Here is a 20,318-nt window from a genome sequence, read left to right as displayed (position 1 = left end):
TATCACTGTCATGTTGAAACTTTTATTATTTAATCTTTTGATTGGCTGGAAATCAGGTATGAGTGAATTTTACGGATATATTTTCTGCTAAAGAACTTCATAGTTTGGTAAGTTTATTAGAGGACATGAAAGTAGGTAAATTTAGATTTTAAATTGTAAATGTTATTATTACTTTACAAACAAATTTATAATGCTGTAGCACGGTTTGTAATGAAATGGTGCATTTGCAGTTCTGATCGAGGAATGAAAGCTCTGCTGATAAAGGCAGTGGTGGCTAATAAAATGTTCAAATTATGAACAGAAAATAGTTATGGTACTAGTCTTCCATGGGCAGTGTAATCGCACCACTTTATAGGGAACATTGAGAGCAAATTCATGGCATGCTTTCAAAAGGAGCTGGAAGAATTCTTTGCTGTCTCCAGCATAACCACTTGCAAATGGACACTGCAAGTCGCGTATAAACCTTCCAGATCTAATATGGTCCTTTTCCGGGTCAGTTTTTCTCTGACTCATGTTATTTTCTCTATTTATTTGTCTGAATTTTGTATGGCTTGACAGGTGGTGGTGATAGATGGGGACTATGTATCAATTATACCACGACATCAGAAGTTAAAAATCACACAACACCAGGTTAGATTTTTAACTTTGTACACCCCAGTCCAACACCGGCATCTCCAAATCATGACATCAGAAGGCAGTGTTAATGGACTAAGTGGTTTCTTCCCATCTTTTGTTTTCGTATGTTTATGTTGAAAGAAGAGGGCCATATTAGACCAAAGCACGATTGTTAAAAAAAGCAACGCTACAAATATTAAAACATATAATTAGCTTAATTATAAACATTAAATAGATGACCAGATAATAACTTGTTCTTGATGGCAGTGCAAATAACACTCATTCATCCTTGATAACCAACAGAAACTTCCATCCTGCTGAGTCTATCCATTATATTTACTGCATATATTTTACAGCTTATTTTTCCTAATCTTGGAACAAATGTCATAAATAATAGTTGGATAGGTCTTGGTGAACTGAACAGAATGTTATTTAAAAGAAACAAAATCAAGCTTTTCACAGAAACAGTATTTGAAAGTAAATCTGTATTCGTTCAGTGGCAGACAATTTCATACTTAGCAGCACTTTAGCAAAATATATAATGGGTAAAAATGAATAAGTGACAACTTACCTGGAAAAACTCTTAAACCATTGTTTTCCTCCATATTAATGACCAATGCTCCAGCAGTAATGCTGAAGATCTGACGAGGAGCAAAGTTTAGTCCATCTGTAACCTGGAAGTTAAATCCACCCGACATGGCTCCTGGGGGTAAAAAAAAACAATCAGAATGGCAAACTGAATATATTAAAAACTTCATTTCAGGAAAGCAACTCATTTAACCAGGGGCATCCCAGAAGTTCCTGACCCTCAGCCTTACCATCCATCTAAATTTCTGGGTCAAGGGTACTCCCAAAAAGCAGGTATGGGCCTCCTCCATTTGTGATACTCCTTTGGTGTTCACACTACAAGGCCAAGAATTTCAGAGCAGCATTAAACCACCAGGTGAAATTCCTAACAAACCCAGGAAATGGGAGTCTGGCAGATAATGTCATCTAGCCTCTTCCAGTCATAGCAAACAGCACTTATCCTCTCATTTGACAAGAAAAAGTTCAGGGACCAAATGCAAAATGATCTTCTTGGGTTCTCCACCAAAGGCAGTCCACACCCACAGCACCATGATTGTCACACTGATAAGGCAAAGAGTAGCGACCCAAATCTACTCCCATGAAATACATATTAAACTCATACTTCTGGCAGCAATGCTGGCGGTCACTTCATTTGAGTCAACTGACCTCTTTGCCTGTATTAGGACCAGAACTTCTTTGGCCATCAAGTCCCTGAAGTAGAACATAAACTCAGGGCTTCTGGCTCAGAGGCAGCAACACTACCCACTGGACCACAAAATATCCTGAAATCAGATTCTTCACTAAATTCCAACTCAATCAATATTTTGTCTGCTTCCCAGTACCACTCATTAGGAACTTTCAGAATGAAGTCTTTATAATTAAGATTGTTAGAAAGTAATGAAGACATGCAAGGTTTAATTAGCCATCATTCCTACTTGTCCATCATTCACTTTATTATTTAAGCTTGTTCAATATCAAAGAGATTAATTTGTAGGAATTGACAAACAACAAAAAAAAAGACATATCTTAAAGACAGAAGAGATAATTAACTCAACCCTTGAATTGTTAATATTTCTCTGGTGAAATTTCAAGCATAAAGGAGGCATTTTAACTCAAACTGCAAAACTACTAGCCCTCTTATGTATTACAATGGTTTGACGCCCCTGCTTAAATTTTGGGCTTCTCTCTATCCTTTCACTTGTGGAAAAGGATTTCTTCTAAGAGGTACAAGAACCACTTGATGGTTCCAGCATTGATCTTAAATTAGTATCTCTGTTGCACATGAATTTGTTTTTGTTCTTTTACCTGTAAGGAATCAACAATCATGTTTAGCTTCAAAACTTTCAATACCTAACATAATAACATTAAAAGATCATATCCAATAAACTTAAATAAAAGGGACCAGTTTTATCTTTCAGGGTGGCCCATCATATTTAGATTAAGTGACTCATTATTACTTAACAACTTGATTCTCCGAGTCATAAAGCTGGTTTCATGACGTGTGTGTGGGGTTTTTTTTGTATATTAAATGACAGGAGGAGTGTCAGCAGTGTTGTTAACCAGACATTGACACTTTTTGCAGGAAAGATTCTGTTGAAGAAAATTCAAGTATGTGTGAATACCATAAGGCATATTTGGACAGATGACATCCAAAAAACAAAAGAGGATGATGCTAAGGTACAGGAACTGGAGGGAGAGTTTTGGCAGGTAGGAGCAGCGAGAGTTTAAAGTGGCAGACGAATAGAAAGTCTAGATGTAAGGAGGGATGTAAAGTGGGATCAGATAAGGGTCTGGAACTATCTGGAAGTGAGACATCTGAAGTTGCAGAGGATGGGCGCAATCATGGTGCAGGACATTGCACAATTGGGGATGTGGGCTGTGACACTGTAGGTTCATAACCTATTAATCTAAAAGGTTGACAATAGCATGGTCTAGAAAGGTTTCTATTATGTGCACAAGACAGAGTGGCACTGAAGAAGAGTGAAACTGTATTGATAATTGAGATGTCTAATGGAGGAAGACGAACTTGGGAGTCCCATCATATAATTCTGAGATGACAGCTGTTCAAAGTCAAAAATAGCAGCTCTGGCTTTGCACACATTGATCTGTCGAATCACTTATGTCGCAATGCACAAAGAGGCCATGCAGCCCAAACTGCTGATGCCAGCTTTCTAAAGGAGTACTGCGACGTAGTGCCATTCTTCTGCTTTTACCCCTTACTCTTGCACATTATTTAAATTGAAACCATCATCAAATGTCCTTTGGAATGCCTCAATTGAACCTGCCTCCACCATACTTCCAGGCAATGCATTCTAGACCCAAATCACTCATTGTGTTATTAAGATTCCTCTCATATTTTCTCTCCTTGAATATTTTTTAAGACTGAGATAGATAGACTCTTGATTATCAAATGGGGTTAAAAATGATAGGGGAAATGCAGGAACACAGTTGAGACATGATCTTATAGAATGGCTGAGCAGACTCAAAGGGCAGTGTGGCCTACTCTTGTTTGTCCTGTTGCATGTTTGTATCTTGCATTTGCTCCTTTTGGATAGGTTGTATCATCTGGACCTTGTGACCATAACCTTTGATTTGAAGATGGACAGAGAAGGTTGAGCTAGATATAATCAATATGTAATTGGAAACAGACCTAGTGCTTTTTGTTGGTTCACAAGAGTTGACATCATATGCAGAGGAGAAACAAGTGAGTTCCTGCTTATAGCAACTATGAACCAAAAGAAAATACAGCCAGAAGTATACCATGAGGATTAAATTCACTGCAGGAGGTCAGAATAGCTGAATAGAATCATAGAGATAGTTTTTCCTGCTCCTTTACAAATGGGTTAGAGACTGGGAAAGGAGTGCTAAAGGAAGAGATGAGGAAGATGACTGGAAAAATTGTGGGTGCTGCTTTAAGATTGGTTCCCAATATATTCCTGTCTTCAATGAGAACAAGATCTACTGCCCGTCCCTACTTACAAGCTATTTGGCACTGATGTCATAATCCCAGCCAATAGTAACATTGGACAGGCTCTAGAGTGAAACCTGGATAGACAGACCACAAGTTTTAATTTTGCTATTTGTTTACCATGTCAATAACTGACCATATCACAAGAGTCTGCCAAAGTACTTTCTGAAAACATAGAAACTTATTATAAGCAAAAGAAAAAAAGTAAGCTTTGTTACACCATACAAAAAAAACCTTTTTGAAAGTGGTCAATTACAATTATCAAAAATAAAGTTTTTACCCTCAAAACCAATCTTGCAGACACTCAAACCTCATTAAAATTGAGATAAGGTAACTTTTTAAAGTTCATTGTTCCCTTGGCATGGATGTGATTGGTTTCTTTAAGGGTTTTTATTTATTTAATGCTATTTTCTATTGTTAACGTCCCTTTGCATTATTCTTAGAGAACTCTTAAGTCAGCTCACTTACACCTTAGCATATTTTCAGGTTTTTTATGGCCTTGACACCACAAAAACCTTCTGTTTCTGGGGTTTCTCTCTTACTGACTTCTATGCCACTCAGGATTACTTTTCTTCTGTCCTGACTGTTTTGGAGACTGCTAGACCAATAGCAGATCTGCTGTTTTGACCTTTTTCTCTCCAAATGAAATAGTGGCACTTTTACATGTCTCTGACCTTCCATATCACTGGACATGTGCCCATCATGCCCCTGCTGGCTTTTGCAAAAGCAATGCTGCCAGTTTCACTATGCTGCCCTTTTTGCCCCTAGCCATCTATTATTTTTCTATGAAGTACATACTAAGTTACTATGGAAAGCCAAATTTGAATCTGCTGTATATTTTCCACTGTGAAGGATTTTCCTCATGACGCAATTGCTTCTTTTGTCAATGGTTAAATGGATGTCTTCTAGATCTTAACCCCTTTTGCCAGTGCAAATGGATTCTCTTTATGTTTCCTGTTTAGACCTACGAATTTTAATGAATCTACTGCCTTCACTTTTCTGGATTGGGAGTTCTCAGACTCCGATCCACTCATGAACTTTGCAAATTTACCAACCATCACTCTGTGATTTTCTGCACCTTTTCATCACATGCGTTATTGGTAGTAGTATACATTCCATTCAATAAAATGTAGATACTGACATTCTTCAGAAACCTAAAAAGTGAATGTGAAACCATAACATTTCCAGTGGCAATACTCTGTGGGTTGAACGATACGCTATTCTATAGCCATGGAAGCATTGAAATAATGTAACACAAATTCTTGTAAATGGCTGACGTCCATGATATTGCTCATGGAGAGAAAAATGTATATTTAAACCAAATTCCACCACCTTTCCAACTCACATTATTAACTTTGCAGATTCTACTTTTTTCTGTGCCTTTTCTTCCCATGGAGATATATCTTTTTAAGAATGAGAGTAAAATGAAAATGGATTGGAGGTGGGATAAGGAAACATGTTAAAAATTCATTTCCTCTACTTCAACTGAAGAAACATCAGTAGTCTCCCCAATGACCATAACGTGGTAAAAGTGAAACATCTGGGTTTGAGAAAATTCACAGATACTTGTGCGGATAGGGCTCTTACACGGAGACATTCTTATGGAGCTGAACAAAAAAAATCCAAATTTTGCTTTGTTGTAATTATTCTGACAATGAGTAAGGAAAATGGATGCAGGATAGGAAAGTATTAGATGCTTGATTGGACTGTGACTCATCTTGATTAACACAAACATTCAAATTAACATGAGTATTGACAAAAGCAATAGTGTTTAAAGTAAGCTTATTTTAACAGAAGAAAGTTAATTCATGTGCTGATGTGATTAAATTCCTTAAAATATTTATTCATTAACTGCATTTTAGAATTTTAAAAATATGGAAAGTATTCTGCCTGGAGGTCAGTGTTGAGTGGTGTCCCGCTCTGTTCTTGGGCCTCCACTCTTTGTAAATGACTTGAATGAGGAGGTTGAGGGGTGGGTTAGTAAATTTGCTGATGGCACAAAGGTTGGAGGTGCCTTTGATAGTATTGAGGGCTGTTGCAGGCTGCAGCGCAACATGGACAGGATGTAGAGCTGGGCTGAAAAATGGTAGATGGAGTTAAACCTGGATAAATGCGAATTGATGCATTTTTGAAGGTTGAATTTAATTGCTGAATATAGGATTAAAGACAGGATTCTTGGCAGTGTGGAGGAACAGAGGGATCTTGGTGTTCAAGTGCATAGATGCCTCAAAGTTGCCACCCAAATGGATAGGGTTGTTAAGAAAGCATATGGTGTTTTGGCTTTCATTAACAGGGAGATCGAGTTTAAGAGCCGCAAGGTTTTGCTGCAGCTCTACAAGTCCATGGTGAGACCACACTTGGAATATTGTGTCTAGTTCTAGTCGCCCTACTATAGGAAAGGCATGGAGGCTTTGGAGAGGGTGCAAAGAAGGTTCACCAGGATGCTGCCTGGACTGGAGGGCTTGTTTTATGAAGAGAGGTTAACTAAGCTCGGACTTTTCTCTCTAGAGAGGAGGACGAAGAGAGGTGACCTGATCGAGGTATACAAGGTAATGAGAGGAATAGAGTCAATAGTCAGAGATGTTTCCCCAGGGAAGGAATGACTGGCATGAGGGGTCATAGTTTTAAGATATTAAGAGGAAGGTATTGAGGAAATGTCAGAGATAGGTTCTTTGCACAGAGAGTTGTGAATGCATGGAATGCATTGCCAGCAGTGGTGGAAGCAGTGTCATTTAGGACATTTAAGCAACTGCTAGACATGCACATGGACAGCAGTGAATTGAGGGGTGCATAGGTTAGGTTATTTTATTTTAGATTAGGAATAATCCTCAGCACAACATCATGGGCTGAAAGACCTATTCTGTTCTGTACCTATGAATACAATGCTTTTATGGTAAATATACCATCATTGTGATAACATTTTTCCTGTTGACTGAAGAGCACCTCACACTCCAATTAATATAAGGTCTTTCCTTCTGTTTTCAAATTTCTTCACAATTTTCAAAGGCTATGTCGCTCAATGACCATCTTACCATGATCACCAATGTACTCCCTTCAACTATTCTGAATCCACACCAAGAGGACTTTAAAAAATGCTGTTATATTTTCACTAAGTGTGTTGTCAAATTCATTTTGCCTACTATAAACAGAGTACATCATGAACACCCTCAGAACACGCTTACATCTGTTAAGTGGATGGAAATAAGACACTCAGCAGCCAGACAACAGTTATGAAACATAAGTCATCTCCCACAGATACTCATAAATGTGTCATCTATTCTATTTAGGATCAGGGTTTCCCCTAATTAAAAAGCAAAATGCTTATTTGCAGCAGTCACAGGTCAAAAGAAACATTCTAATGAATTGTAACAGAGTCTAATTACTCAAGATTTGGAATGAATTCACTGTAGGCTATTATAATAATTAAAATAGGGAAATAGGATTATTTCATTTCAGTTGTATTTACACCACAATAAAGAACATTTGAGTTACCTAATTCTTTTTACAAACTGTTCTTCTTCCTCCAAAACAAAGCTAACAACATTTTCAGCCAAATTGCAGGACATTTAAAAACTTGACCTGCCCAATAGCAAGCAACTGTTTCTTGCTAGAAATGCAATGGGAAATATTTTGTGGAAAATTATCACGGCTTTGATATCTTCCAGTTTGTACATTTAAATTAACAGGACAAATATTTGTAAAATAGTAATCCCTCCAATTAGTAGTTGGAAATACAACTGGAGGTGTGTTAATCAAAACAATCCAATAGAAAGTAATTAAAAAATTAAATTATCAAATTAAGAATAAAAAACACTGCACACATTTAGGCATCTGAAACAGAAATAGAAAATGTGTATGAGGTGCAAAACCTGCTCATTCACTTCTGTTCAATGTCCCAAATCTACACATACCTCCTTAAATCTAGGATATTATATTAATTGTGTCCTTATCTCTACATGCAGAGATCAAATACAGATTAGTTAATTGCTTTTTAATCTTCAAACATCTTTTAATTTGTTTGCCAATGAATTTACCTCTCTGCAGCATGCCAAGTAACTCTTTCTGACCTCTCTAAGTCTGACCTATAACAGAGCTTCAGGAACAATAGTTTACCTTCCTCCTGGGTATTTTTTTGCCCTTTTGTTTGAACATTAATGTATGTAACTTTGATTTTAGTGGTTATTTACTTGTTTGTCAGGTATGTGGGAAGTGTCTGTTGGTGTTCAGAGAAGGGAGACACATTAACATTTCAGTTATAGAATCAGCATCATAAGGTAGTTCTGACAAAAAAAAGTGTAATTTTGGGGCTGAGAGGGTATTTATGACTGAGTGGCTCACTTACTTGCTCCAGCAGGATTTTAACATTTCAGAAGAGTAATGTCCACCTAAATCAGATAGGAGTTACATACTTACATACCAACCGTGATTCTATTAGGTGAACTGAGCACGTCTGACTCATTGGGCGTGGCTGTGATTTTAGGTTGAAGAGATCTCAAAAAGGTTAAACTTTCCTCATGAGACCCAGAAAGGTAGGAGTCTTGGTTTTTAATCCCAGGATCCTCCACAATTTTCCATTTGAGAGAGTGTGCTAAGATCCCCTCCTCATCACTTATCTTCCTGTTGGAGAGTCACACAAACCTAAGCATGTGGTCACTGGCCAGCTAGGTCTTGGCCCATTTTGGAAAGCCTGCCTGAGATTTCAATGAGACTCAGGCGTTAGGCCTAATGCTGATGACAATGACTTGGTGTGTGGTACCCCAGCCCTAAACTGACCCACCTGTTGCACTCAGTTAAAATGCTCCCTCCTAGTGATGCTCATTAGAAGTTTCCCATTGCAGGACTAACACAACCCACAGAGTTCAGTTTCATTTCAGATTTGCATCGAAAGGTTTGCACTCTTTCCTCCCCCTGCAATTTCCACTACCTCACTTTTTCCTGGTTACTCGGTTGGTTTATTTGCATGTTCTTTTAAAGTCTTTGAATTGATTCTGCCATTATAACAAAATAAAATCCCTTCCTTTATTTTCAACAGGTTGAAAGCTATTTAAGTCATTCATCTCCTTCCAGAATGGAATACGTCCAGTGAATTTACAAGTCTTGATTTATAGTGTCTTTTAGATTTTCATGGGCTTTTTGGTCCAGTGAAGTTCTGCATCTGTGGGGGCTGCTAATTGTTTAATTAAATATTAAAAGTCAAAAGTCAAAGTTACTGCAAATTCAAGGCTCCTCGGAGAAGGGTACGTGCCTCAACTGAGCATGTCATTTCCCAACTTGTTCATAACGACAGGTTAGTTCTATAATATCGTAGTTGCATTCTAGCTAAACCCTGCTTAATAGAAACAATGGGACTTATGGGAAAAGGGGCAATAAAAAAAACCCACTCATGATCGCTCAAAAATCACCCAAAAGTATAGCTAAGTATAGCATAGCTTGAAATCATATTTATTAACAAAAGTATATTTAACACAGTACATTTTAAAAAATGTAAAAAGCTGTTCTGTACAGTACCCCTCACAAAAAGCTGCTCTGTCAGCACACGTGCAGAATGGCACAGAGACTCTGGCACTGATATCGCACACGGTCGGACACCAGCGCATGCCTAGAATGGCAACACCAGCACATATGCTGAACACTGCAGAGGTTTCGGCATGCACATTGGCGCATGTGCAGAATGGCACGAAGACCGGTGTTGACACCACACATGCTCAGAATTGCTCAGATACTGTGCATGTGCAGATCGGCACAAAAGTTTTGGCGTACAGAATGAAGCACACAAACCTATCCCCGCAGGAATCGCGCTATTGCTGATGGAGGTAAGCATTCTCCAAAATACTGCTCCCTAATTCTTTAATGACTTTATAACCCAATTGTGCTGCTGAAATGTGCGTTATCCCAGAACTACCTGTATATGTACATGTGCATATATTTGAATAAAAGCAAATTACTGGGGGATGCTGGAATCTGAAACCAAAAGAGAAAATGCTGGAAAATCTCAGCAGGTCTGGCAGCATCTGTAAGGAGAGAAACGAGCTTACTTTGAGTCTAACTGACCCTTTGTCAAAGCTGGAGAGAAAAGGGCTGATTGACAAAGGGTCAGTCAGACCCGAAACATCAGCCCTTTTCTCTCCAGCTTTGACAAAGGGTCAGTTAGACTCAAAACTTCAGCTCTTTTCTCTCCTTACAGATGCTGCCAGACCTGCTGAGATTTGGTTACATATTACAACTTCTGTTCCACATCCAGCCCCAATGTTTCTAATTTTTTCTTAAAATTACTCATTGCCACAGCTAAAGCCTTTCGTTTCCTTTTGAGTATTTTGACTACTCACATTTTACCTAAACCTATCACCATTACTTATACTCACCAATTACCATTTCATCCCTGAATAAGTCCACAGCCTCCCTTGGTGCCTTTCTTGACAGCACTATCGAGGTACTGGTAATGCCATAATAGACTATCCTGAGTGTAAAGTCTCATATCAATTAGAGCACTTTCATCAAAGCAGAAATCCCTCAACACAGATCAAGTGCCTGGTTAAATTATATTAAGTTCTGGAGTGTTTCTTAAACTTACAACCTTGCGATTTAGAAGGAAATCTACTGATCCAGGCTGAAATGTCTACTTGGGCAAGTATCCTAAGACACCTCAAAGAAAAGTGCGAAAAGCATACTGTGTTAACATGAATTTACATATGAAATGTTGAATTCAATGTCACATATAAAATAATGTATCCTACTGATGGGTACTACAAATGCATCTTATGACCTTATTATCTGTTTTGCCATATTAAGACAGACACAGACAATTGCTTTCATATTGATAAGGCTGTAATGATACTAGTTTTGAGGCTAGATTACTGAAAGTGTTTAAAGAGGAAGTAGATGATTTGTAAAAAAATCAGGGGGTTGAAGAGTAGTTGAGATCTCAGGCAATCGGCCACCATCTCATTGAATGGCAGAGCAGACTTGGAGGGTAGGAATTGCCATCTCCTGCTCATATTTCTTCTGTTATATTCTTTTGACTAAAAGGAATCACTTCCAATTCTATATTGATTTCCACTTGTCTGTTCATTCTGTTAATTTGTCTATATATTGTTATACAAGCGACGGTCACTTCTGTCATGACTCCTTGTTTGGTACCAGAACATTTGAAATTTTGTGCTGTATTCAATATCCACATACATTATATCGAACCAATTGATGCAGTAGTCCTAGCACTCACCTATAGGAACATCATAGCCTGCCATCTTTTATTTATTCACTTACGGAATGTGAGCATCGTTGGCTGGGCCATCATTTATTGTCCATCCCTAGTTGCCCTTGAGAAAGTGGTGGTAAGTAGCCTTCTGCAGTGAACCACTGCAGTTCACATGCTGTAGGTAAACCCACAATATCATTAAGGAAGGAATTCCAGGACTTTGAGTTACACTGAAGAGTCCATGATGCAGTTACAAGTCAGGATGGTGAGTGGGAGGCTTGGAAGGCAATGTGCAGATGGTAGTGTTCCCATGTATTTGCTGCCCTTGTCCTTCTTGATGGAAATGTTTGTCAGGTTGAAAGTTGGCGTGTAAAGAGCTTTGGTGAATTCCTACAGTGCACCTTGTAGACACTGCTGCTCCTGTGCAATCCTCCAGTGTAAAATAGAAGTCAACTATTTATCATGAATTACTAATTTCTTTCATTTAGCATTTTTTAATGCATATAGGCACATTCACATACAAATAAAACCGTTGACTGAGGACACCCATGGAACAAAGGCTTTCTTTCTGAAAGCAGAGTTATTAAAAATGCATGACTCTTAACAGATTTCAAGGCTGTACTTCAGCATTAACAGGTAAACATTAGTCAACCAGGTATGAAACTAATGGTTTAAGTCCCTCAGAATTGGATGAGGCATTGGAACACAGAGCTACTGAAACACAAAAACTACTCCAATTAAGCTAGCTATGATTTACTATTCTTACTCCATATAAGGTTTCTGAAATGAGGGTGGGATACATTTTGGCCATTCCCTGTCTCGCACCTGACAACGTTAACATTCAAATCCTCAATTATTTGTCTAGGTTTTGTCTAAAGGCAATCAGTCACCCAGTAATCTCTGTAAACATATGCCATCTGGTGGTAGAAGCATGTGTTGTGACTGTTCAATTTATAGTACAGGTGGGTTTTACTTCCACAGGTCAGACTCTATTGCATCTTTTCTGATGAAGGGCTCTTGCCTGAAACGTCGATTTTCCTGCTTCCTAGATGCTGCCTGACCTGCTGTGCTTTTCCAGCACCACCCTAATCTAAACTCTGATTTCCAGCATCTGCAGTCCTCACTTTTGCCTCTATTGTACCGATTCCTATTGTTGAGTTCATTTTAGCTACAATTGATCAGTTGTCTTCTGAAAATTCAAGTCTTGTACCTACTACAGAAGAACCTCGATTATCTGGCATTCAATTAACCAAATTTCGGATGATCCAAACAAGATCACAAGGTCCCGATACGTAGCTAACTATGTTATCACGCATTCAATTAACTGAAAGAAATAATCCCCACCTGTGTCCTTCAGATGATTGAGGTTCCTCTGTACACCGAAATGCAAACCATTTACCTAACTCCTCAAATCAGTCCTGCATGTTTACGAACCACACCTTCTAGTTTAAACCGATTATTCCTTCTGGTCTTTGCAACTTTTTGATCAGGGTTGTCATACGTTTTCACCTGGGAGGGTAGGGGGCACATTTCAAACTGTCCTTCACTCAGGGACAGTGAGCAACTTCCAGAAAGATAGGATTTGCTAACAAATAACACTGTTCTGAGTTTTTGGTCCAAAAAAAGAGCCAGAGGTTAGAAAGAAAAGACAAGCTCCCCAAGTCTGGACCAACCAGAGTGGAGATTGGGGTTGAGCGAAGGAGTTAAGAATTTAACCAACACTGACCTGGAATCACCTCTGGTAGGTCACACTCCCAGCTTCCCTCAGTGGAAATCACATGAAATTGGGGTTTACAAAGTTAAAAATCACACGACACCAGGTTATAGTCCAACAGGTTTAACTGGAAGCACTAGCTTTCGGAGCACCGCTCCTTCATCAGGTAGTTGTAGAGGACACAATTGTAAGGCACAGAATTTATACCAAAAGCTTACAGAGTGATGTAACTGAAATTATACATCGAAAAATACCTTCATTGTTGAGTCTTTCATCTATTGGAATACCATGATAGTTTCTTCTTTCTTGTGTAAATCACGAAACTTTTTTAAAAAAAGTTACATTCTCAGGTTAACTGTATTTCAGCCAGGGTTTTCGGTCTCTCTCTCTCTCTCTCTCTCTCTCTCCCCCTGCCTTGCATTGTTTCGAGGGGGTAGGGTTGAGGTGGGAGAAGATGGGGCAGGGCAGTGGGGTTGAGGGGGAAGGCTGCTGTCATCCAATTCTCTCCCACTCGTTCACCGGGCCCTGCTGGACCCAGTTGTTCACACCCCTCCCCAACAGTAAGTCACTTTTCCTTCCACATCCTCTCCCACTTACAGAATTAGCTGTTTTTCTCTCTCACTTAGCTGTCTGCCCAGTTAGTCATTCCCCCTTCCATTCAGTGCAGTCACTCATTTGTCCAATCCCCTAGTCAGTGACACATCCACCTGGCCAACACAACCACCTCCCCTCCCTTCCCCACCATCATCCTCTCCCAGTCACTTCCACAGGCCCTGGGTGGTATCTCTGAAGAGCCATACCATGAAAGTACCAACATGCGCTTTTACTACCCAGTCGAGCTCTCCCAGGCTGGCTGTTGCTGAAACCACCCCTCTCTGTGACCTACTTGTAACATGCTCTCCCTCTCCTCATGTAGCTTTGGTATCTCCCAATGCCCCTTTCCTATGCCGGCTCACTCCCACCATCTCACAGATACCTGTCCACTGTCACCACACCCCATAGGTGACAGTTTGCCTCCCTCTCAGCCTGTACCTTAGCAGCCTGTCATTTTCCTTCTCCAGTCGCTATTGTCCAGAAGGTCCTGTCAGTTCCAGGCACCAGGCAGTTATGTTGTTCAGGTCATGCTCCAATCACAGACTGTCCCTCTCCAGTTACAGCCTTGACAGTAAATATGGGAGACAGCCGATCTCCCTATTAGATCCTCCAATTACACCTCCCTGGATTTAGTACAAAGGCTTGACAAACCACATTAAATCCTTCAGTAGGCCCCCTTTTGGACAAGCCTGTTTCAAATAAATAGTCTTATCCGATTTGAGATAGCCAGAAAATTCTAAGTTGTCTCAACTTCCCAGATATGTACCTCACATCAGGTCCTGCACTTATGAAACACCTAAAATATTATCAAGAATCTTTTCATTCAATTCTAGAACAATGATCTACTTTAAATCCATTAGCATTTCTAAAACAAACTGGAAAGTCAAATAAGATGACTTACCACTGTGGACAAACAAAAGTTGCTGTTTATTTATATGGTCTTGGGTGAAGTTGAGAATGCGTTTGTTAGGAGAAATCTTTAGAGCAAGGTGTCCATTGCTCGGAGGAGTGACAGAATACACTAATTCTTCTGGAGAAGTGTCTTTATCTTCTGCATTCAGGTCACTTTTTGATATCTCTGTAACTGAGCCTACCCATACCTAAATAAAACAAAGAACAATTGTCATTTACATGCAAGTATAACTATTCAGCACTGAGAAATAAAAACTGCTTCCTAATATCATGAAAAGTCTGAAAGTTAGTATTATTGCTTAGCACATACACTACACTCACAAGCAAGACAACTTCATGTTCAAAATGATACGATGCTTTTGACTTCCATTTTGTCCTGAGAGTATAAATCATGGCTGTTTATATTATGACTGAATCAGTGCGATCACTTGTCAGTTGCATTTCCTATTTGAGAAGTTGTTTTAGTTGCATGATCATGATGAACTGAAATCTATTACATTTTAGAGACGACAAAAATTGAAAGACAAGAGTTATCTCTGTCCTTTTGGACTCCAGTTGTTCAATGTAATGAATCCTCTATGGAGGAGAAAGTGAGGACTGCAGATGCTGGAGATCAGAGCTGAAAATGTATTGCTGGAAAAGCGCAGCATGTCAGGCAGCATCCAAGGAACAGGAGAATCGACGTTTCGGGCATAAGCCCTTCTTCAGGAATGAGGAAAGTGTGTCCAGCAGGCTAAGATAAAAGGTAGGGAGGAGGGACTTGGGGGAGGGGCGTTGGAAATGCAATAGGTGGAAGGAGGTCAAGGTGAGGGTGATAGGCCGGAGTGGGGTGGGGTGGAGAGGTCAGGAAGAAGATTGCAGGTTAGGAAGGCGGTGCTGAGTTCGAGGGATTTGACTGAGACAAGGTGGGGGGGGGGGGGGTGGGGGAGAGGGGAAATGGAGAAATCGGAGTTCATCCCTTGTGGTTGGAGGGTTCCTAGGCGGAAGTTGAGGCGCTCTTCCTCCAACCGTCGTGTTGCTATGGTCTGGTGATGGAGGAGTCCAAGGACCTGCATATCCTTGGTGGAGTGGGAGGGGGAGTTGAAGTGTTGAGCCACGGAGTGGTTGGGTTGGTTGGTCCGGGTGCCCCAGAGGTGTTCTCTGAAACGTTCCGCAAGTAGGCGGGCCTGTCTCCCCTATATAGAGGAGGCCACATATAGATGATGTGTGTGGAGGTGCAGGTGAATTTGTGGCAGATATGGAAGTATCTCTTGGGGCCTTGGAGGGAAGTAAGGGGGGAGGTGTGGGTGCAAGTTTTGCATTTCTTGCGGTTGCAGGGGAAGGTGCTGGGAGTGGAGGTTGTGTTGGTGGGAGGTGTGGACCTGACGAGGGAGTCCCGGAGGGAGTGGTCTTTTCGGAACGCTGATAGGGGAGAGGTGGGAAATATATCCCTGGTGGTGGGGTCTGTTTGGAGGTGGCGGAAATGACGGCGGATGATATGCTGTATGTGGAAGTTGGTGGGGTGGTAGGTGAGGACCAGTGGGGTTCTGTCCTGGTGGCGGTTGGAGGGGCTGGACTCAAGGGCGGAGAAGCGGGAAATGGAAGAGATGCGATGGAGGGCATAGTCGACCACGTCTGGGGGGAAATTGCGGTCTTTGAAGAAGGAGGCCATCTGGGTTGTACGGTTTTGGAACTGGTCCTCCTGGGAGCAGATGCGGCGGAGATGAAAGAATTGGGAATATGGGATGACGTTCTTACAGGGGATAGGGTGGGAGGAGGTGTAGTCTAGGTAGCTGTGGGAGTCGGTCGGTTTATAGTAAATGTCCGTGTTGATTCGGTCGCCCGAGATAGAAATGGAAAGGTCTAGGAAGGGGAGGGAGGAGTCGGAGACTGAATTTGAGGTCGGGGTGGAAGGAGTTGGTAAAGTGGATGAACTGTTCAACCTCCTCGTGGGAGCACGAGGCAGCGCCGATACAGTCATCGGTGTAGCGGAGGAAAAGGTGGGGGGTGGTGCCAGTGTAGCTGCGGAACCTCCAACCTCTCATCCTCGGAACGTGCAGCCCTCCACTCCCTCTGTTCCAACCCCAACCTCATTATCAAACCAGCAGACAAGGGAGGCACGGTAATAGTTTAGCGCACCAACCTTTACACTGCTGAGGCTAAACGCCAGCTCGCGGACATCTACTACCCCCTTGACCATGACCCCACCTCCCACCACCAAACCATCATCTCCCAGACCATCCATAACCTCATCACCTCAGGGGATCTCCCATCCACCGCCTCCAACCTCAGTCCCACAGTCCCACTCCGCCCGTTTCTATCTCCTGCCCAAAATCCACAAACCTGACTGCCCCGGCTGACCCATTGTCTCCGCCTGCTCCTGCCCCACCAAACTCATCTCTGCATACCTCGACACGGTCCTGTCCCCCTTAGTCCAAGAACTCCCCACCTACGTTCGGGACACCACCCACACCCTCCACCTCCTCCATGATTTCCGCTTCCCCGGTCCCCAAAGCCTTATCTTCACCATGGACATCCAGTCCCTGTACACCTCCATACCCCATCACGAAGGACTCAAAGCCCTCCGCTTCTTCCTTTCCCGCCGTACCAACCAGTACCCTTCCACTGACACCCTCCTTCGACTGACTGAACTGGTCCTCACCCTGAACGACTTCTCTTTCCAATCCTCCCATTTCCTCCAAACCAAAGGAATAGTCATGGGCCCCCGCATGGGCCCCAGCTATGCCTGCCTCTTCGTAGGGTATGTGGAACAGTCCATCTTCCGCAGCTACACTGGCCCCACCCCCACCTTTTCCTCTGCTACACCGATGACTGTATAGGCGCTGCCTTGTGCTCCCACGAGGAGGTTGAACTGTTCATCCACTTTACCAACTCCTTCCACCCCGACCTCAAATTCACCTGGACCATCTCAGACTCCTTCCTAGACCTTTCCATTTCTATCTCGGGCGACCGAATCAACACGGACATTTACTATAAACTGACCGACTCCCACAGCTACCTAGACTACACCTCCTCCCACCCTGCCCCCTGTAAAAACGCCATCCCATTCTCCCAATTCCTTTGTCTCCGCCGCATCGGCTCCCAGGAGGACCAGTTCCAAAACCGTACAACCCAGATGGCCTCCTTCTTCAAAGACCACAATTTCCCCCCAGACGTGGTCGACGATGCCCTCCACCGCATCTCTTCCACTTCCCGCTCCTCTGCCCTTGAGCCCCGCCCCTCCAACCGCCACCAGGACAGAACCCCACTGGTCCTCACCGACCACCCCACCAACCTCCATGTGCAGCGTATCATCCGCCGTCATTTCCGCCACCTACAAATGGACCCCACCACCAGGGATATATTTCCTTCCCCTCCCCTATCAGCGTTGCGAAAAGACCACTCCCTCCGTGACTCCCTCGTCAGGTCCACACCCCCCACCAACCCAACCTCCACACCCGGCACCTTCCCCTGCAACTGCAAGAAATGCAAAACTTGCGCCCACACTCCGCCCCCCCCCCTTACTTCCCTCCAAGGCCCCAAGGGATACTTCCATATCCGCCACAAATTCACCTGCACCTCCACACACATCATCTATTGTATCCGCTGCATCTGATGTGGCCTCCTCTATATTGGGGAGACAGGCTGTCTACTTGCGGAATGTTTCAGAGAACACCTCTGGGACACCCGGACCAACCAACCCAACCACCCCGTGGCTCAACACTTCAACTCCCCCTCCCACTCCACCAAGGGCATGCAGGTCCTTGGACTCCTCCATCGCCAGACCATAGCAACACGACGGTTGGAGGAAGAGTGCCTCATCTTCCGCCTAGGAACCCTCCAACCACAAGGAATGAACTCAGATTTCTCCAGTTTCCTCATTTCCCCTCCACCTTGTCTCAGTCAAATCCCTCGAACTCAGCACCGCTTTCCTAACCTGCAATCTTCTTCCTGACCTCTCCGCCCCCACCCCACTCCAGCCTATCACCCTCACCTTGACCTCCTTCCACCTATCGCATTTCCAACGCCCCTCCCCCAAGTCCCTCCTCCCTACCTTTTATCTTAGCCTGCTGGACACACTTTCCTCATTCCTGAAAAAGGGCTTATGCCCGAAAAGTCGATTCTCCTGTTCCTTGGATGCTGCCTGACCTGCTGCGCTTTTCCAGCAACACATTTTCAGCAATGAATCCTCTATCCCAATTAACATAACAGGAATGTAGAACCCAAGTCACACCATGCCTATAAGTGGTAATGGAACCAACTAACACACATTACAGTGGATTCTTCTCCCAAGTGAATTTTCTGAATTAGATCAGAGCCTGAATTTTGAGAGTTGAGAAAATTCCTTATTCCACAAGCTGGATTCGGGCAGAGAGTTTGAAATGGAAAAAATATCCTGGATGGTTTAATTTCTCCAATCGCAGGGCAAGAGGGGCAGGTATTGATGTGCGTCAGATCCACTGTCAAACCAACACACTATATCTAGATCACTTCAAGAATTAAACCCTGATAGAAAAGGAACAAGAACGCTTCATAGTCCGCCTTAGGACCCTACAAGCACATGGCATCAACATCGACTTCAGTAGTTTCCAAATCTCCCCTCCCCCCATCTCATCCCAGATCCAACCCTCCAACTTGGCACCGCCCTCTTGACCTGTCCATCTTCCTGCCCACCTATCTGCTCCACTCTCCCCACTGACCTCTCTCAATTAGCCCCCACCTACATCCACCTATTGCCTTCCCACCTACCTACCCAGAGCCTAACCCCCCACTTATTTCTCATCCCCCTTAGCCCTCCAAATTCTTGAAGGGCTGATGCCTGAAACGTTGACTCTCCTGTTCCGCGGATGCTGCCTGATCTATTGTGCTTTTCCAGTGCCACACTTTTAGACTCCTCCTTTCATAGTCACCCCTCACACCAAAATTGTAACCACCAGGAGGTGTGAATCAAACTGTAAACTGACAGGCACCCCACTGTGATAATGCGGGATTGTGAAATCAATCATGCAACACAAATCCTATAATCCGAGAGTGAAATAGCGAACATTTTAAAATAAACTATGGAAGTTTTCAATTTAAGAGGGAGCAAATTTAAGTTCTTTGACAGATTAACAGTTCCAATTAATTTATTTATTTTTCCTCACCATTCATGTTTACTTTTAACATTCCCAAAGGGCACTTGATTTCTTCCAAAGGGTAACTTACTCCAAAGAGGATAAGGGCCTAGCCAAAGGATATCTTACTTCTCTAAAAATGCTTTGGTAAATTTAGATCTGATTTTGAAAGGGTCAAGCCCATAAGTCACATTTTACACTTTCTACTCCCAAAAACTGGATCTGCTTACATGAATCACATTTGCAATAGTCAACCCTCCGGTGTTTCTACTTTCACCCAACAAAAAAAGTGGGTGCCAGGTTCAGTGCTCTGGTGTCAACTCGGCTAAATTGCACACTCACTCTATAATAATGTAAATTAAAAACAAAGTCTGTATATAGGAATTTCAAGCTTGCATCCCATAATTACCAAGATAGTTTGCTATTAGTTTGTTTTATGATTCTAAAAATTGTTCGGAACAAAATTCAAGATGTTGATAGTATCAAAATCCAGGTTACCTAGTGTAGCATTAACAAGTTTATTCAAGTCTTAGAAATTCCGGGTTTAGCTTAGTGAAAGCATTCTTGGTTCAGTAACAAATCTGTGGGTTCAAGCCACAGTTCAATACTATAACGTTGAACCGAATCCCACATTTTATGCGGGAGAAATAAATTGTCAGA

At 42.2% G+C, this 20,318-nt stretch overlaps 1 protein-coding gene and 1 long non-coding RNA gene across 2 annotated transcripts in view; one reads left to right on the top strand and one right to left on the bottom strand.

Annotated features, from left to right (window-relative positions):
- Positions 1-10,102, top strand: part of LOC148152170 (uncharacterized) — a 96,223-nt gene extending 86,121 nt beyond the window's left edge. Inside the window, exon 3 of the long non-coding RNA XR_015757710.1 lies at positions 9,183-10,102. This is a non-coding gene — a long non-coding RNA (uncharacterized LOC148152170). The remainder of the gene's footprint in view (positions 1-9,182) is intronic.
- The window catches only part of LOC122549171 (chondroitin sulfate proteoglycan 4), a 109,344-nt gene that overhangs the window by 39,671 nt on the left and 49,355 nt on the right, over positions 1-20,318 (bottom strand). The window contains exons 6-7 of the mRNA XM_043688541.2: positions 14,555-14,753; positions 1,187-1,318 (exon numbers count right to left, since the gene is read on the bottom strand). Of these exons, the coding sequence (XP_043544476.2) occupies positions 1,187-1,318; positions 14,555-14,753 (331 nt within the window). The remainder of the gene's footprint in view (positions 1-1,186; positions 1,319-14,554; positions 14,754-20,318) is intronic.

The sequence above is a fragment of the Chiloscyllium plagiosum genome, unplaced genomic scaffold (genome assembly GCF_037043375.1).
Source record: "Chiloscyllium plagiosum isolate Xiang-an unplaced genomic scaffold, Cpla_swu_hap1 HiC_scaffold_1, whole genome shotgun sequence".
NCBI lineage: Eukaryota > Metazoa > Chordata > Chondrichthyes > Orectolobiformes > Hemiscylliidae > Chiloscyllium > Chiloscyllium plagiosum.
Note: the sequence above shows the minus strand (reverse complement) of the source record. Positions and strands in the feature narration are given on the sequence as shown.